Genomic DNA, 18,696 nt, shown 5'->3' with positions numbered 1-18,696 from the left:
CTTTGTTTTCATTTCCAGCCATCTTGTTTGCCATCGCTGTATTTGGACCGGCTTTCGGGTACCTGCTGGGCTCGGTCATGCTGCAGATCTTTGTGGATTACGGCAGGGTTAACACAGGTAAGCATGTGCAGAAGGCACCCCTCCTCATCACCTGTTCCATGGAGCATGCACTCACGTAAGGTTTCTGCAGTAGGAAACCTTGAACCCCAAGGCAGGACCCCACCTGTTATCACCTCACCTGCCCATCTTTGTGGTGGCATGGAAAAGATTTCTCGGGTTATTTGATTTTCAGAAGTTGCTTTATTGCTTAAAAGCAAAATATTTGATAAGAACTCTGCTAAAGGAAAAAAGAAACATTGCCCACGACATTCCTTATGATAATGACACACATCCAGAAGAACGTGACGAGGTGTTTTACCGGTGGGCACTAGTTTTGTGTCTCATCCTGTTTCCACCTGTTCCTAGCTGAGTGATCTTAGGCAAGTAACTCCACCTTGCTGTGCTTCAGTTTATTCATCTGTAAAATTGGGCCAATAATAGTAGGAGAGATCTTCTAAAGATTAGAGTGAGTCTGGTAGATATTAAGAGATCAGCAGATGTGAGCTTGCATTTTTCAAAAAAAAAAGGTATAGACTAAATCACGGATATCTTAAATGAGAAAGTAGAGTCCAAAGACATGAACACCAGCACTCAGGAAGCCAGGCTCAGCATGCATCCAGCCAGGGATTCTTGCCTTTGTGAGCGTGCCCTACCCCAATGAGCCTTCTGCAAGACAGGGAAGGGTGGCAGTGTGGCAGAGAGATGGGCAAAGTGCTTTCCAAGTTCAAAGGCAGGAGAGCTCCTGCATGAGACAACTGGGGAGGGCTTTCTAGGGAGATGATGTCTGCATGGAGCCATGGCGGGTGGGTGGGACATTTGCACAGTCGTCATGAGAAGGAAGGCCTACCCAGGTGGGTGAAACCCCCCATCAGAGCCAAGAGGGTGGAAAGAGTAGGGAGTGCAAGGTGGGGGGTGGTATGGGAAGTTCCCACTCGCCAAAGATACTGGGAGGTAGGACCGAGTCAGACCCTCAGGAAGAACACACCCCACAACATCAGTGCCCATTCACCCAGGGCAAGGCCTGTCCATCTCAGAAAGAACTGGGCAGGTGCTAAACACACCCATGTGCCAGAGCCTAGATGACTATCCCTGGGGGCTGTCAGACCTGTACATCTGCCTGTACATCAAGAGGAAGTGGCGAACCAAGGGGAGTTTTATGCCACTGGATGGAGCCATCTGTGCCCTTTGCTGGCCTTTCCTGAGTTGATTGATACTTGGCTGTCCAAAGAAACCAGCAACTGAGCTCCCTGCATACCCAGATCAGTGCCCAGGGATGCCTGTCATTGTGTGACTGTGAGCCATTCTGCCACCTTCTCCTTCAGAAGCACAATGGCAGACTTCTAGATGTGGAGGAGCTTCTCCCTTGGGGGCCAGGCAGGCCATGCTGTTGATGGCTGCTTCCTCCAGCTCCTAAAGCATTATGGGGCCTCCTTTATTTAGGGAGTAATAAAGCCGGGGTGTGGTAGAGTTCAGTGGTTAAGATTAAGATGGCTCATGGTTAAGGTTTGTACACCTTGGTCACCAGGAAGACTTAGGTTTGAAATTGACCCATGAGATGATACTCACTGACTTTAACCTTGGACGAGGGACTTGACCTCTCAAACTCCAGTTTTCTGATAGGTTAGAGGTGAATGGATGTAACTCCTACTTCATAGACTTGCTCAGTGAAAGACACCCCCAGATCAGCTGGGAATAAAATAGCTGGAAATAAAATCCAGTGAGGGGAAGGGGCTGCTCCCTTCAGCCTGGGGCTTTTCTGCTGTTCAGCTTCATGTGCAGTGTCCTTAGTTCTTTGGCAAGAGCAGAATGACCTGGAAAAGAAATCTCCAGACCCAGGTTCTACCTCTGTCTCCAGGCTTGTCCTGTGAGGAAAAAAGTTAAAAATAATAAAAAGGAAAAACAAAAACAAAAAAACCCTGAATAGAGTTTCTTTTTCCAGTAAGGTAAGCTTATGCATTTATTCAACAAACATCTGTATTCTTTGGTTTCTCTTCAGCTGCAGTTAACTTGAGCCCAGGTGACCCTCGATGGATTGGAGCCTGGTGGCTGGGCCTGCTCATTTCTTCAGGCTTCTTGGTTCTCACCTCTTTCCCCTTCTTTTTCTTTCCTCGAACAATGTCCAGAGGAAAAGAGGTAAGTTGTTGGAGGCCACAACTCCACCCAATAGGAGTTTAAGAAAGAGATGCAGGTGTGGAAAAAGAAAAAAGAGCTGAGGAGCAGCAGCGGGCTAAGCAAATTCTGGGTGAAACGGGAACAAGTTCAATGACGTAGAGCATCTTAGGGGCTTTGAGAGGTGTAGGGACTGGTGGACGTCTAGCCTCGTCATTCATGTTCCTTTACCATGATGGCATCTCAAAAATCATGAGAGTTCCAAGGTCTGGAAAACACTGAGTTCACATAAACTGGTGACCATCTGTGCATCTGCTGGTCATATGCACTGGGGACAGAAATCCAGGGAGGGTGAGAACAGAGGACAGGGAAGAGAAGACTGGGGGGAGGACGTGAGGCTGAGGGCCCAAAACTTGTTCTGAACTTGTCTGGGCACTTCAGTGACTGGGTGACCACTTGAGTGGCAATGTGGCAGCTAGACTGAGGCTGGGGAGGCAGGATGGAATGAAATCTGGAGATGTGAAGAAGCACAGGTGAGAGATGGAGAATGCACTGAGAATCAGGCGGTGGTGGTCAGGGCGCTGGAACAAGGGCAAAGCTAGACGTTCCTTGAGGGGTCCTGAGAAGGACTTGGCAGGGATCCGGTTGGAGAAGAAGAAGACTCTGTTTGTGCCCAGATTTTGAGCCAGATATGGAGCTCCATGTTTGGCAATGAGGAATGTGAGATCTGGGCTCAGCTGTGGGAAGAGGGGCAGGGGAGGAGGACCTTGGCTTGGACTGGGGAAGAATTCCTGAGGTTGGCAGCATGTCCTGGTGGATTGGGGGTCAGACAGATCTGGGTTTGAGCACAACTCTGCTGCTTATAAACTGACCAGTTGATCTTGGGCAGGTTGCTTTGTACCAAAGCTTCCTCTTTGTTAAAATACTCAAGATAATTAGACTACCTACCTGGGAAGGAAATGATGAGGAGCCAGACATTGCAGTGGATGGGAGCATCTGTCACTGGTGACGCAATCCCCTGCAGGACCCTAATAGTGACAGCACTCAGGGACCTGGCATCTGTGCAGTAGTTTGGAACTGGGGCCGTGGGCGGGGCTGCTGCATTCAGTAGAGGCAAGTTCACGGAGTTGGGTTCCCAGAAGGTGCAGGCGAAGTGCAGGGACAGAGCCAGAGCCTGGAGCAGGACTGCCCTGTGGGCCCAGGAGGAAGCAGGGACCCCAGAGAGGAGACAGAGAGAGAGAGATCTGAAAACAGGGGACATTCTAGATCCTAGTGTCCTAGAAGCTGGCAGCCCCTGAAATCTGAGCATAGGGGAGAAGTGTAGCCATGACATACAGATAAGAGCTAGGATCCAGGAAGACAACTTTGGCATCGGTCATGGGGAAAGTTAGACTTGAAATAATGTGGCCATAGGTATCAGGAGAGACCTTGGCGCAGAGGCACTGCGGTCAAGGCACCAGGCTCTCTGCAGCGCAGGTGTTGTTTGCTTCAGGGGCACATGCTCTGGATACTTTCTCAGACACACACCAGCCTTGAGCCACTGAGTCCAGGGAGTCACAGGCTCTGTGAAGGGCCATTAATGCTCACCCCTTTTGCTGCCTCCAGAGGTCTCCTGCCATAGTCGATGAGGCGAGGAAGTTGGAAGAAGCAAAGACTAGAGGCTCCCTGATGGATTTCATTAAACGTAACTGACAACCTCCCCTGCCCTGGGTGGGCTGGCTCTGGGTGGCTGTGGGGGAGGTGGTCAGGTGTGTTGTAAGGGACATTAAAAGCAGGTGTCTGTAGGCAGAGGCAGTTTGTACTGCACTGTGAAATCTGACCCCCGCGTCCTGTCCCTCCTCCCTCTGCATGTGGAGGTGGCGGTCGTGGGAGGAGACAGTTTTCCGTGTTAATCCCAGATTTCTTTTAGACACAGCCTGGTTTTAGCCCTCGAGCATGTTCTGTAGGAGCCGCCGTGGCTGTGTGGCCCTAGACTGGTCCTGCACTCTTGGTTCCTCAGAGCGGGATGGTGGCAGGTCTCCAGGTCGCCTGGGCCCTGACAGCAGTCTGCTTGCAGGGTTCCCCCGCATCTTCATGAGGCTCCTGATGAACCCACTCTTCATGCTCGTGGTCCTGGCCCAGTGCACCTTCTCCTCCGTCATCGCCGGACTTTCCACGTTCCTCAACAAGTTCCTGGAGAAGCAGTATGGCGCCTCCGCGGCCTATGCCAACTTTCTCATTGGTTAGTCCAGAGGGGGCTGCGGGCCTGGGGCCGCTCTGGCTGAGGGAGAGACCAGACCCGACACAGACAGGAGACAGGAGGACTTGCCCAGGAGAAAGCATTTTAAGGACATTTTTCCTGGTTGGCAATCTAGAATGTTCTTGGCAGGTTTCTGGGACTCTCATTATTCCATTCAGGAGTGGGTGGAGGCTGGGGGCTGCCTTCCTCCCTGTTCAGGGGCTGGAAGTCTGACAGCCTCCCAGCTGACATCATCAGGGACAGCAGAGAGAGAGAGAGAGAGAGAGAGAGAGAGAGAGAGAGAGAGAGAAGATGGACTTGGCAGTGGAGGCAGATACGATGCCTCCTGTTTTTTTTTTTTTTTACCTTCTCAGGTAGTGAAAGGTGCTTAATAAATGCCATCTCTTGGGTTGCAAAGGTTGCACTTTATTTTTGGCACAGGCAGGATAATGCTTTAGTGAAGATAACTCTCTAGATATGCCTGGCAAACAATAAGTGCTTAATTCATGCCAGCAATTACTATGATAATTTAACATGTCTAGTGTTTCATCCTGAAGCCATGCTCCCTTCCTGGGGGTCCAGCTCAGAGCTCCCAGGCCCAGCACACAGACCAGCTCTGTCTCTCCCCTGCAGGTGCCGTAAACCTCCCCGCAGCCGCCTTAGGGATGCTGTTTGGAGGAATCCTCATGAAGCGTTTTGTTTTCTCTCTGCAAACCATCCCCCGTGTGGCTGCCACCATCATCACCATCTCCATGATCCTCTGTGCCCCTCTCTTCTTCATGGGGTGCTCCACCCCCACTGTGGCCGAGGTCTACCCCCCTAGGTAAGGGGAATAAAGTGTGCAGAGAGATCTTTTGCTAAAACCAGGGCCTGAATCTGACTGTCGTAGGGCTTCTTTTCTGCTCCCTCTCCTGTCCTCTCTCCTGTTCACTTTTGATTTGATCTCTCACACGGGAACTTAGAAAATCAGGCCTTAAATACACATTCCACTATGAGACATGATCAAAGGGTCCTAGTGGGCCACCAGCAGTCAGGGTTAGGGTTCTGCTTTTTTAAGAAGCACCCAAAACTAATTAGTTTGGTTTCAGGACCAACCTGAGCCCCAGGAACCAGGAAATAAGCTATCTGTAGCATCAGAATTACAGAGTCTCATTGAACAGCTGAAGAAAGATAAGAGGAGATTTGAAAAGATCTGGAGAAGAACGATAAAAGAGATGGCACACTTGAAAAATCAGGACAGGTGAGGAGGAGGGCAGGAGAGGCATGTCTGTCAGTTTTTGTAAAGCAATATGGGTCGTAGTTTGGAGCCTGGCTTCATGTTCAGGAAGGGCTTTAGAGCCCCAGGAGAGGCAGGATGCTAGGCAAGGAGAGTGTCTGTTTTGTCCTATGCCACTTGGCCTTTTCTTTTGGATTTTGCAAGATTTGAAGATGCTAAACCTTTCAGCTGCGGTGTTTCCACTTTTCCCTTTGAAATTACCTCCTGTCTTTGGTAGGGGAAGGAGAGCCCCGTAAGTGATGGGAGGGTGGCTCTGGGTGGGCAATGCACTGCTTTTCTGCAGGCTGACGGTGGGTAGAGAGAAGCCCAGAAACCTTTGAGCCCCTTGGGGATTTTTCACTGGGAGGTTAGCACATGACTTTGCCATCAGACTGGCCTGAAAGCCACTCACGGTGCCCTTTCCTAGTTGGGGGAAGTTACTTATCTCAGCTTCAGTTTCTTCATCCGTCATCAAAGGTGAGCCGTTAATGGTAGATTGACTGTCATGACTACATGGAAAGCACCCGGGCACTGCGCCCGGCACTTGAGAGATGCTTCATAAACTGTAACTATCATTAGTATTATTACTTTAGTGAAGCTCTGGACTGTGGTTTTTCAACCCTCCCCAAAGAAGATCATGAATATCAGATCCGAGTCAGGATGGGAACGTAAGATCAGACTGTGAGAGCCCCCTGAATGGAGTTCAGGGGATGCAATGACCTGAGCAATGCCCAGGTTGACCCAGAGAACGGGCAGCCGACAAGAACCCCAGTTGCCTCCAAGGGTCCCAGTCACTGCCGTCGCCAGGAATCCAGATGGAAGAGGAGGAGAGCAAAAGCTACCTGCGATGTTCCTCTTACAGCTGCTGTTTCTCTCCTCCGAATCTTAGCTTCCTTGGTTATTTTGACTCCTACTGTAGGGGGTCTGCTGACCAGACCTCTCCAACTGTGTAATTGTGGGTTTGGGCTCCAAATGTCAGAAGAAATAGAGATGTCGTGACCCCTCCAACAGTGGCAGATTCACTTTTGGCTCCCATAGGTATAATTTAGATCCCAGGGTGGCACTGACCCAAGACAAACAGAGACGCACAGGCACACTAAGCAGGCCAGGAACTCACATTGGGCTGGAGTGTAGCGTTGTTCTTTTTTTTTTTTTTTTTCTTTCCTTTGGTCTTTCTTTGTTTGATTCCTCATTTCCTGTTTTGCTGGCAGCACATCAAGTTCTATACGTCCGCAGCCTCTGGCCTGCCGCAGGGACTGCTCGTGCCCGGATTCCATCTTCCATCCTGTCTGCGGAGACAATGGGATTGAATACATCTCTCCTTGCCATGCCGGCTGCAGCGGCATCAACATGAGCTCTGTAGGCTCCAAGCAAGTGGTAAGGACAGCTGGGGTCCCCAGGGACAGGCACAGCCCCCACAGGATCTTAGAGCTCAATGTGTTCCCTTGCAGACCCATCCTGGGCTCTGGGACTCATTGTCAGCCTCCTGGCCTCCTCTGGGCCCTGTCAGCCCTCTCTCCTCCTCCCCTGTCCTAGAGGTCATGGCCAGATGCCGACAGCCCAAAGTCAGCTAAAGATGGACCCAGGTCCAACAATGTCACTCAGCACTGTAGCTCCGGGCCTTTCAGGATCAGCTAACAGCAAACCAACTTAAGTTATTTGTGTCATTATTCAACAAATAGTGGACTCTGGGCACAGCCACAGGTACTGAAGACAAGGTCCCTACCTTCCTGGACTTTGCATCTGTTCCATAAAGACACAAGAGAGTTTTAGACAGTAATTCATGTCAAGGAGAGACTTAGTGGGACAGAGGGTGCCTGGGGAATTCCCTGAGAAGGTGGCATTGGTTAAAACTGAGCAGGCATCAAAAGAGAACCTATGAAAACCTGGGAATCATGGGAGCATTGCAGGTAGGGGGAACAGCAGGTGCAAAATGGCCCCAGGTGTGAATGCACTGGACGGGCTGGGCAGTAGGGACAGAGAAAGGGCAGGGGAGTGCCGACAGAGGAGTGTCATGCCCAGCTGGGCCAGGGAGCAGGAAGGGCCAGAGTTGGACAGGTCAGACTTAGCATTTAGATGTCTTTCTCTTAAGAGCAATGGAAGTCTCCACTGTTACAAAAGGATTCCTAAGGAAAGGAGTGAGCCTGCTCCCTTTAGCCTCTGTGGAAGGCATGGTCTGACAGGCCCCCGCTTACCATCCTCTGGGGGAACAGAATTAGGCTGCTTCCCAGCTGTCTCGATAGGCAAAGGAACATGGTTCTTAGACATAGGGAGGACGAGGGGCTTGGACAAGATGCTCCCTCACCTGCCTTCAACTTGGAGGAGTCTGCAGTGGCTTTTGTGGTTTCCTTATCTTTATTTACTTACCTCTGACTCATCTACTTCCAGAAATAATCTTGAAAAGTTTCCAATAACAGCATAAGTACCATCAAGATAAAAAAAAAATCCATTAGCATAGTATCAAGGGGAAAAATAGCAAATTAAAAGGGGGGGGGGAACCCTATATTTTTAAAATATACTAAAGGAAAATATTGGGAAGTATAAAGGGAAAAAGTTCATACATTTTAAAAAATATTACAACATGATATATAACATATTTCTGAGCCCAAGGTAAAGAGGGTACATCATTTCCGCTGTGTGGCGGGGAAAGCATACCAGTTCGTTCGTTCCAATAGTGGCCCCTTCACTGCTGTAACACAAGGTCAGGGGTTGGGCCATCAGCCACTGCAGGAAGGAAGGTGAAGACCATCAGATAAGTAGTGGCCACCAAAGTTGAGTTGTGTAACACGATTGAGCCCTATAGACTTGCAGACTTGGGACGAGAACCTCTTCTAGAGTCCCTTGATAGGCAGAGAGAATTCCTAGCAGGCAGGAAGCTCCTGCAAAGCCCTAAGAGATGCAGAGCTCAGGCGATTCCATGTGTTCCCACTTCCTGCTGTTGATACCTTCCCCCACAGAAAACACACAAACAGCAAAAGCAGTAGCTGCACAATCAGCACAGCTGGGCCTGGGGTGGCCCTGTCCCGAGGAGAGTCCTCCCAGGCCTCTGGCTCCAAGCTGCGTGAGCCTTGCCTGGTGGTGGATCTTGGGCATCTGAGTGTGGGCGTAACTGTGGGAGGCTAGCCCACAATGGCTGCTGGGTTTGCTGAAGATGGTTCCTGTGGCCCAGACATCAAGAGAAGTGGAACTCCCTGGGGCACCTTGGAACCTTACTTGGTCTCCTCTGCAGCTTCCAAATCCAGTTCAGCCTCTTCCCTGGAGGGTAGAGGGGTTCAAACCAGAGGGACTCTCTGGCAAGAGCTGGTGTGGATGTTTGAAGTGCGCAGAGAAGAGATCGTGATGGTAATCCTCCTCCCTGTGTCCTCTCTTGCCCTTCAAGATCTATTTGAACTGCAGCTGCGTGACCGGGGGATCTGCTTCAGCAAAGACGGGGTCGTGCCCGATCCCCTGCGCCCACTTCCTGCTCCCGACCATCTTCCTCATCTCCTTTGTGGCCCTGATAGCCTGCATCTCCCACAACCCCCTCTACATGATGGTTCTGCGGTGAGTGGTGCTTTCTGAGGCCCAGAGCTAGGTTTCTGACTTCCCACATCTCCCTTTCCTTTACACCCTGTCACCTGCTTCTTCTCATCTCTCCTTCCTTTGATGCCCCACAGAGTCCTTTGAATAATGATGTGCAAGGTATTCCTATAATGGGGGGAATAATACTCGTGGCAGTGATGGAAGGTTCTCTGCTGGGCTCTCTGTTGCATGGCTTGGTTCAGTCCCATGGCACCCATCTGAGGCAGGCCCTCTTAGTGCCTCCATCAATCACTGGCCCGGGGTGACAGAGCTGGTGAATGGTTGAGTCCCAAGGGGGAGCCAGGCTGCCTGGCTTCCTGTGGTGGAAATGACTATTAGGTTCACTTATTTTAAAATCCTAAAAACACTGAGAGAAAGGAAAATGATTCAGCTGGGAGGCACAAAATTGAAGCAGGAACTAAGGAAAGTTCTAGAGACAGAGTGAGGGCTGTTGAGAAAATCCCAGCATGCTTGGAGCTAGGACCTTGACCTCAGGACAGAAGGGAAAGGCTGGCCAAGGTGGGACGGGGAGAAGAGGTGTCCATCAAAACGGCCTTCAGGTGCCTCTGAGATTTATGCAGTGAACGCCTGTTCCCCACCCGCTGCCCGCTTCACAGGGTACCCTCCCTCCTGTCCTTACTCACTCACCTTGAATCAAGGTCAAGAGGGAGGAACACAGGATTTGGACTCTCAGTGCCAAGGTCAAAGTCCCTATGCTGCCACATACCAGCTGAGTGCCCTTGGCTATTGTCTAATCTCACTGAATCTCAGCTTCCTCATTTATGAAATGGGGATAATGACATTGACCTCAAAGTGTCAGTGTCAAAATTCTATGGTCAGTTGCTTTGTAAACATTGGGTTTTCTTTTTTTTTTTTTTTTTAAAAAGAGAGTGAGAGAGGAGAGAGAGAGAGAGAGAGAGAGAGAGAGAGAGAGAGAGAGAGAGAATTTTTAATATTTATTTTTTAGTTCTCGGCGGACACAACATCTTTGTTGGTATGTGGTGCTGAGGATCAAACCCGGGCCGCACGCATGCCAGGCGAGCGCGCTACCGCTTGAGCCACATCCCCAGCCCCTCCGGTTTTCTATACATTGGTCAATTTTCACTATGAAGCAAATTGCAATAATGACTATGAACAGCTAGGTACCCAGGACCTCTTCTCCCCCAGAAGACTAGGAGATAAGGACAGAGCAAAGCAGCTACTTGTCAAGATCTGAGATTTTTACCCTGTTTACAATTTAGCCAATTGAGTTAGCTTGCAGCCAACAAGCTCCTAGCACGGTTGCTATTTTGAAGATGCTGACAGAAGATAGGAATCTCCTGGATCAGAGACAAAGGACTTCCATACAATACAGAAAGCAGTATGACCCTGGTGTTCTGCCAGTTATCCTTGACCCCCCACATCCTAAGGGGGCGGGGGTAACATGGAGAGGCTCAGGTAGATGCTTTCGCTGCAGTGGGTTTCTACCACAGCTGAGGAATGCGAAGCTTGGGAGAGCCAGCGCTGACACAGTGAGCAGTGAGCCAGCTTCTTATTTGGTCTAGAGTCTCACTCATGCCCCAAGTTTGCTCACTGCAATCACAGCCCTGAGAAATGGCCCAGCATCAGAGCAGCCAGGACCACGCATGCTCAGCAAAACTCACCAAGGACACACAGGGATGCTCAGAGCCCATGTTGCTTCCACCAACGCCACTCTCACCCTCTTCTCTACTGCTCCCCATCCTGTGCTCCAAGCACTGATGCCTTCAACTAAGGCACTTCAGTAGGAGTCCCTTCTAGCACTCTGGGTCAGATGGACCCTAGTAAGTAGATCCTCCAACCCTGGGATAAATCTAGACGAGGCCATGAGGAGGAGAGAGACAGGGTAAGGAAATCTCACAAGTTCAAGGGAGAGAGGACAATCCCCATCAAATCATCACCCTGAGGACTTCTTCCCCACACCTCAGGGAATGGGGAAGTCATGGAGAACAGAGTGTTATTTCAACCCCAAGATGGGCTTTTCTAGAAAAATCTCTCCTTTCCAAGCCTGGTCATGGTCTAGGGTAAAACTAGACAGGAGATCTGAGGATCCCATGATGGTTTAAAGATAAATCCCCCCGGGAAGGAAGACTGAATGGATGCTACTTACTGTCAGGAAGGTGAGACTTAAGGTGACCACAGGTGCCCCAAGCATGATTTCTCTTAGTCCTAGTCCCCAGCCAGGCATGTGAAAAGAGGCTTGGGGGCAAATGTGGAAGGAGAGAGTGGTCAGAAAGCCGGCACTGATTCAGGGCCAAATGGGGCAGGAGTAAGGCGGGTGGGCACTAGGATCTCAATCAAAAGTAAAACTGGGGTTCCCAAGTCTCATAAGTTAAGAATCTGGGAGAGTCTGGCCAGGATAGGGATAAAGATCAAGAGGGTGCCTCTCTTATGGACTGGGCCATTTAGGGCTCTATAGGCTAAAGGGAGCATAAATTAGATCAGGATTTGAGGTATTTTCCATTGAGGGGATCCCAGATGGTGCCTCTTTCTCCTGCCTACACCCCAATAAGTATCCCTTCCCTGGACCATCCCTCCAGGGGTCTGGAATGAGGTCCCTTTCCCTTTGCTAGGAGAACTTTGGTAGTGGGCTCAAAACAAACTGTAGAGGGAAGTGGGATTCCTTGCAGATTCCCTTCCTCACTATGTCCTCAGCCCTCCATGCTTTTCTCCCAACAAGCACCCTCCAAGAGTGTGCGCTGACTGCATAGAGAACCCAGGCAGTCAACAGGTGCCTCTGAGGCCAGTTCCTGCTCCTCTCTGCTCCATCCCCCCCCCGCCCCCCGCTGGGATGGCAGGGCCACCCACCCTCTTTCTGAACCTCCTTCAGCCAAACGCACTTCCCCTCTGGAAGGAGTCAGGTGGGAACAGGACTAGCTATCTAATTTGCAGGACCTAGTGCAAGTGAAAATGTAATTTAAGGACAGCCGCAGCCGACCATTAGAACAAGCACGGGCCTCTCTGAGGGTGGAGCACTCCTGTGCTGCACTGCAGGTCACATGCCCACAAAGCTGGCCTGGGGTAAAGAATTCTTTCAGTTGTGCACAGTAGCCAACAGCCCAGGGGCCCTAATTATACCAGGGCTGTCTTTTCCTGGTATCAGACACTCTCTGGGAGTTGTTCAGACCTGCTGCAGTAAAATCCTCCGCCACCAATTCTTCCCTCCTAGTCTCTCCTGCTCCCATTCTCTTAAAGCGGGCATCCCTGAAAAATCACCTAGACCAGCGATTCTCAGATGTGAGCTTGCATTGGAATCTCTTAGAGGATTTGTGAAAGCACAGATCTCTCTCCCCCCTCCCCAAAGTCTGTCTCTTCTGGGAACATCCATACACTAGCCCTGGAGCCAAAGAACCTGCATTTCTAATAAGTGCTGATCTAGGAATAGGCTCTGAAAACCACCAGTAAAACAGCAGGACATTCAGCCCAGGTGAATCCAGTTGGCCAGATGGCTTCTCGGGCCACATGAGGGCAGCTTTGGACCCACTCCAAGGATAATTGCCCCTCTGACCAGGGCATGGTACGGCCCCGAATCTTTGCACTACTAATCTCCTGTCTGCCTTTTCAGTGTGGTGAACCAGGAAGAAAAGTCATTTGCCATCGGGGTGCAGTTCTTGCTGATGCGCTTGCTGGGTGAGTATCTTAGAGCCCCCTTTCTGAGTAGTGGACCTGGGCTGTGGGCTTTCAGGGGTTATGGGGAGTGGGGAAGGATTAGGGGTAGCCCATCTCATCTCCAGTGCACACAGAAACTGTGCATAATTAACAGCAGATGGCTAAACCCCACATGGACGTTCCCCTGATTGCTTGAGGTTAGGAAAGATTCCATCCATGGCATGAATTCCAAACCAAATTATATAAGAAAAAGGAAAAGTGGACACAGCTGAGAATACCTCCTGGAGAGTTAACAGCAGGTATTTTTAAACCTTTCTCCAAGAATTTGTCGTAGGAACAAAAACCTTACATTCCTGCCCTTCATCAAACAGCAGCTGAACCCAGCCCTGGCTTTCTTCCCATTTTAAAAAGTCCCTCCTCCTACCTCTATTCAGCCAATGTTTCTTCTGTGCGGGGTCTTTTGCCTGTGAACCCTGCCTGTCCAACAGCCCCAGAGCCCCCTGGAGGAACCCAGCTTGTACAAGTGATCAACAGTTCCCTGCAGGGAGGACAAGCTGCCCACAGGGATCCGTGACACCCAACGCTCCCCGAGTGAGATTCTTTCCTGGACTGCTCACACTGGGAGCCTGCCCCTTTTTGACACATCCATGCACTAGATTAACATAAAGCACACAAGTGGGACCCTGGAGATACAGGTAAATAGAAGGAAAGGGACTGAGGGTCCCTTCAACTGAGGATGGATCTATTAAGGACCCGGTGGGTGGAAACTGCAGAGGGGAACGTGGAGATTCCAAAGAGGGGGACTTCATTGCTATCAAGGTGTAACACTGTGCAGTCCCCTCTGCATGCTAGCCCTGGGGGCCAGGTCCAGACCTTACCCTGCAGTGGCTGCCACTGGGTATTGGCCATGTCCTTTTTGGGGTGGGCTGAGCAGGAGCCTTTGCAGGAATCCAGCCCAGCTGGAGATACTGATGAGAAATGAACCAGCTTTTTCAGTGGGATTTCTTGACCTCTTGTCTCATACCACTGGTTCCTCTTGTCCTTGAGGAGTCCCTCCGGGCCCTGTGACCTGTATTATAAATACGCAAGATGCAGGGTGCCCTGTTCTCCTGGCCAAGGCTCTATGGGCTCTGCTGGGAGGGAGACCTTGATTCCTTCCATCCAACCAGCTGCTGGGACAGGCTCCTATGAGCCCTGCCCTGATTCTTTCAGTGACCTTTAAAATAGCTACTCTTGCTAGGTACAGTGATCCCTGCCTATAATCCCAGTGATCACAGAGGCTGAGGCAGGAAGATTGCAAAGCGTGAGGCCAGCCTGGGCAGCTTAGTGAGATATCTCAAAATATAAAAAATAAATAAATACAAAAGGACTGGGGACATGGCTCAATGGCTGAGCCCCTCTGGATTCAATCTCCAGTACCACCAAGCAAGAAAAGAAAAAGGACCACTCTCTCCCACTGCTCAAAGCCTTTGCTGCTTTAGTTTTTTCCATCTGAGCTCAGAAAACTCGATACAGAGCCATGGTTAGCAAACCCAGACCAGGAGAGATTCCATTCATCGCTGGAGAATATAGTTCCACTCTGGGACAGACCAAAAGACTCCCTATTTATAAACTGCAGTAGGTTTATAATTACCCACTGGGATTTGTTTGAACATTTTTCGGGATTTCATTTCTATGTAGGAAAGGATCGCTGGAGGTCAATCTTTTGGGGCAGATTCTCTCTCTCCCTGTTCCCTTGGAGACTGGGTAGTGAGCAGGTTCTAATTAGAGAGATCACTTCTGGAAGTTTCCCACTCATGGGTGGGGTCACAAGTACATACCACCTCTTTCTTTCTCCTCCCAGGCCAGTGGCTGCTTGCGTTTGACCTAATGGTACAGAGTTGGGGTGGGATGGGGGTGGGCATCCAAAATGCTCAACACGAAAAGGCACAGCAGTAAGACACAGTGTCTGCTGCACAAGGTGCTGCCATGCAGCTGCTGTGGACGTGGTGTGGCAGGTCTTCCAGGGATCCTGTCTGACCCAATAGGACAATGTAAAGTCATGGAGAAAGAACATGGGATTTGAACCTTGGTAAATAGGGATTCAAGAGTCCAGTCCTGAGCCCCTTTGGTTCTGGAACAGTGAACAGACCAAGCTTACCTTCCCTTATTTCATGAGACTATGTGAGGACCTGGGGAATCCAAGTCTTTACCTAGGGCCAACCTTGGGCACGAGAACTATGTTGTATGTCTGAGCTGGCATCAAGGTGACCCTGTGATTCATTCTGCCCAGAAAGGATGGCCTGCGTTCCTTTTATCTCCTAAGCCTTCTGGTGAAAGAGAAATTCAGGCTTCGCTGATAGTTATTCTGCTTTTCAAAGCCACTGTGGTCCCCATGGGTGGGGCAGGCAGAGCTGTTCACCTGTGTGAACCTTGAAGTGGGCTTAGCGCCCCACCCTGCTGGCACCTCTGCTTGTGGCTCCACCTGACCTGGGCTCTCTGAACTCTCTTCCCCGCTGCTGCCAGCCTGGCTGCCGTCTCCAGCCCTCTATGGCCTCACCATTGACTACTCCTGCATCCGGTGGAACTACCAGTGCTCAGGGAGGCGAGGGGCCTGTGCCTACTATGACAACGACGCTCTCCGGGACAGGTGAGGGTCCTGCCTGCGTGTGCATCCAGAAGGCTAGGCAAAGAGCAAACAATGGTCATTGGTCTGGCAACTGTGGTGCGGGCTTGTCAGGCTTCCCCAAGGGGCCATCTCTGTAGGTCCTGCCATGGAAAGGGAGCAGGGTCACTGTGACAGGCATTTCAGGGCCTGTAGGGAGCTGTGGAAACCATAGTCCCCTAGTATGCTGACCCCACAGGCCCTTGATGGGTAGGGAGGAGCAGGTAGCCATAGAAAGAAGTTGGTTAAAGGGAGAGACTGTGGCTATGGAAAGGGAGAGAAACTCCTAGCAGAGATCCGGGGTGGTGGGTTCCAAGGAGCTCAGCCCAGCTATAGTGTGGCCAGCTACCTCACTGCTCCTGTCTCCTCCTGTCCCACAGCTACCTGGGCCTGCAGGTGGGCTACAAGGCGCTGGGCACGCTGCTGCTCTTCTTCATCAGCTGGAGGGTAAAGAAGAACAGGGAGTACAATGTGCAGGAGAAGGCTGCGGGCCTTGTCTGACCTTTGGCCCCCTGGACCACCGCCCTCTTCCAGAGTGGACCCTGCCTCCTCCTCCACCCTGCCTGCCTTTACTAATGTTAACAGATCTTTTCCTTTTTGTTTTTTTTAAATAAGAAAGAAAACACCAGCCACTATTTGCCTTCCCTGTCTCCTCCTCCCAAAGCCTCTCCCATGGCTTCTAAGAGCTGACATATATACCTGGGCTGGGTAGGACCACCAGGTAGGCACAGAGATGGAGGATCCATTCTCCCCCTGGTTCCCTGGAAGGAGCCCCCACATGCCCAGGTTCTCCTTAGCCATGGGTCCTCCAACCAGGATGCCCACTTAGGCAGTCCCTGCCCCTCACCAGCCCTGGGGGGTAGTCTGACTCTCCTCTGACTGCCCACACCCCCACAGAGAAGCAGAATGGAAGGACGGAGAGAGTGGCTGAGTTATTCATAACCCGAGTTAGGCTAGAGGAGGGGGAAGCTATAACCTCCTCCACATCTGGATCCAGCATAGTATAGAACCAGAAGGGGCTGGCTCCCTTTATCCTCACTTCCTGCTACAGAGGCCATTTTGGAGGCTGCCATGTTGGGAAGCACCATCCCTCTCCAGTGCCCGCACTGTGGCACCAGAGCAGGCAGAAGACGCCTTGAGGGTGGGTCCTCCCAGTGCTGCTCACATTGAACCCTTTGTGTCCCTGGACCTGCATTGTGTTTATCTCTGTCTTCCTGGGGTTACATTTCAAGCAAAGAAAGTCACACACACTGAAGGCCCGAAATGTCACAGTCTCGATCTCAGAGTGGGGACGAGATTCCCCTCATCTCAGAGTAACAGGAAGGCCCTCCCAACACTTGCCTGGGAGGAGAAGAAGGGATTTCACATGGAATTCCCCATCTGGACTTCAGCCCGTGGCCGAGGAGTGGAGAGAGACGCTCTGAGATGCCAGCATGGGCAAGTAATAGAGCAGAGTGGATGTCAACGGTCACCCCACCTGAATGGCAAGCTGTAGGCACAAAACCGAAGGAAGCAAGGTTGACTTCCCCCGTTTCAGACCTGCTTATAATCCTCCACATCCTCTCAGCCTCTTCTCACCAACTCCAGAGGAGCGAGTGCCCTTGGTGGGCCTGGGCTGGGAGATACTGCTGCTACGTGATGGAGGTCAGAGATAGAGGCCAACAGAGGAGGCCTTCATCGATTACTCTATTTATTGGAGACCGGCATTGTGCTGGGCAGTGCCAGTGTATGGTTCTCCAGGAAGCTTGCCTCAGATCTTACCTCACCTCCCTCCATGTACACCAGGGCCTCCTCCCAGAGTGTGTGCTTCATGGGCAGTGTGGACAATGCATGTAGGGGACACACATGCTTGTCAAGAACAGCAAGTACCCAAGATCGGTAAGAAGGATACTGACATGACCATTGGTGCCATCCATGGCCCCTCCAGACTGACTCTGCACCTTGTCCTTTGTGTGATGGAGACCTGGCTCACTGGGTCCCCTGGAGTAGCTGGGCATTGGTCAATGCCATGCATGACCTTTGGTGCTGCTCCTCTTGGAAGACCCCCCCTTCCAGCAGCATAGTGGAGGCCACCTTTGGAAAGGTCTCATGTCAGCAGTTTGTGTCAGTGGCCCAACTGCTGTGAGACTCATGTCTTCTGGGAGCCACTATGACAGACAGCCCTCTTTCCAAAGCCACCAGCCTTATTTCCACAGATCTCACTCAGGAAAGGAGGCTCCAGGCCACCTCAGGGGCTAGTTTCAGCATTTGCAATGATTCTGCTTGGGAAAACGGTTTCCTCCAACTAACCCTGGTCTTTCTCGCTACAATTTAACCAAATTCCCAAGGTGCTGCCTTCACCTGAGCTCATGAACAATGAATGTCAACCTTCAGGTTCTAGAAGATCGGTTGCCCTCCTAATCCTTTATTCTATTATATTGCTATGAATATATTATAATTTTACTAGTGATGTAACTTGGTCATGAATTTGTGCTGTTTCACATACATCTATCCAAGAAGAGACAGAACCTGCACCTTCTAGACAGAGGAAGTATCCATGCCTAGGCCCTCTGAACCCATGGCCAGTGGCATTGAAGGTACTGCTGTTCTCAACCTGTCAGTTGGTCCTGAGCAGGTACCAGTGAAGTTCTGCAGAAAACTGTTAAAGGTCTATGGTGCCAGGCCCTGGAGAGGCCTAACCTGCCCTTGAGTTTAGATGAGTCTTGTCCACTGAAAAACATATAGTCGGATAGGCCTCTGGTAAATTTAAATATGTGTGAAGGATGACAGGGTGAAGGGACACCAGGGAGTCCCATCTCCTGGATGGCTGCAACCAGGAACAAGCAGGCCCAAAAACAAGCTCACATTTAGATCAGGCTCCTATCAGTCCTGAGAGAGGGACTCTCTGTCCACAAGCTTGTTATAATTATCTCTTTAAATCAGTTGAGCCGGATGTCAAACCCCCATCTTGCTGACTGGCTGGAAGTTCAATATCAACTCTGCTTGGGACTAGCTCCCAGAGCCATCCCAAGGTCCTAGGCATTTAAGAAGGCCACTGTAGGTCTTTGGTCCCTTCCCAGTCTGAGGCCTCCTTATGTCCCTGCTTCTCCACTGAACCTGGAAACCCTGCAGAGGCTGACCCAAGGCTAGGGTCACTCCCTGGGCACACCCACAGCTAGACCCTCTCCCCACTTCTCCATCCCC

The 18,696-nt window shown here is 50.9% G+C and overlaps 1 protein-coding gene across 2 annotated transcripts in view; it reads left to right on the top strand.

Annotated features, from left to right (window-relative positions):
- Slco2a1 (solute carrier organic anion transporter family member 2A1) overlaps window positions 1-17,962 on the top strand; it is an 86,928-nt gene extending 68,966 nt beyond the window's left edge. For both annotated transcript variants that reach the window (XM_040269817.2, XM_078043340.1), the window contains exons 6-15: window positions 19-117; window positions 2,096-2,232; window positions 3,814-3,892; window positions 4,265-4,429; window positions 5,060-5,249; window positions 6,893-7,058; window positions 9,061-9,224; window positions 12,826-12,890; window positions 15,375-15,498; window positions 15,894-17,962. In XM_040269817.2, the coding sequence (XP_040125751.2) occupies window positions 19-117; window positions 2,096-2,232; window positions 3,814-3,892; window positions 4,265-4,429; window positions 5,060-5,249; window positions 6,893-7,058; window positions 9,061-9,224; window positions 12,826-12,890; window positions 15,375-15,498; window positions 15,894-16,014 (1,310 nt within the window). In that variant the 3' untranslated portion in view covers window positions 16,015-17,962. The remainder of the gene's footprint in view (window positions 1-18; window positions 118-2,095; window positions 2,233-3,813; window positions 3,893-4,264; window positions 4,430-5,059; window positions 5,250-6,892; window positions 7,059-9,060; window positions 9,225-12,825; window positions 12,891-15,374; window positions 15,499-15,893) is intronic.
- The last annotated feature ends 734 nt before the right edge of the window (window positions 17,963-18,696 follow it).

This window comes from Ictidomys tridecemlineatus, chromosome 3, assembly GCF_052094955.1.
Source record: "Ictidomys tridecemlineatus isolate mIctTri1 chromosome 3, mIctTri1.hap1, whole genome shotgun sequence".
NCBI lineage: Eukaryota > Metazoa > Chordata > Mammalia > Rodentia > Sciuridae > Ictidomys > Ictidomys tridecemlineatus.
Note: the sequence above shows the minus strand (reverse complement) of the source record. Positions and strands in the feature narration are given on the sequence as shown.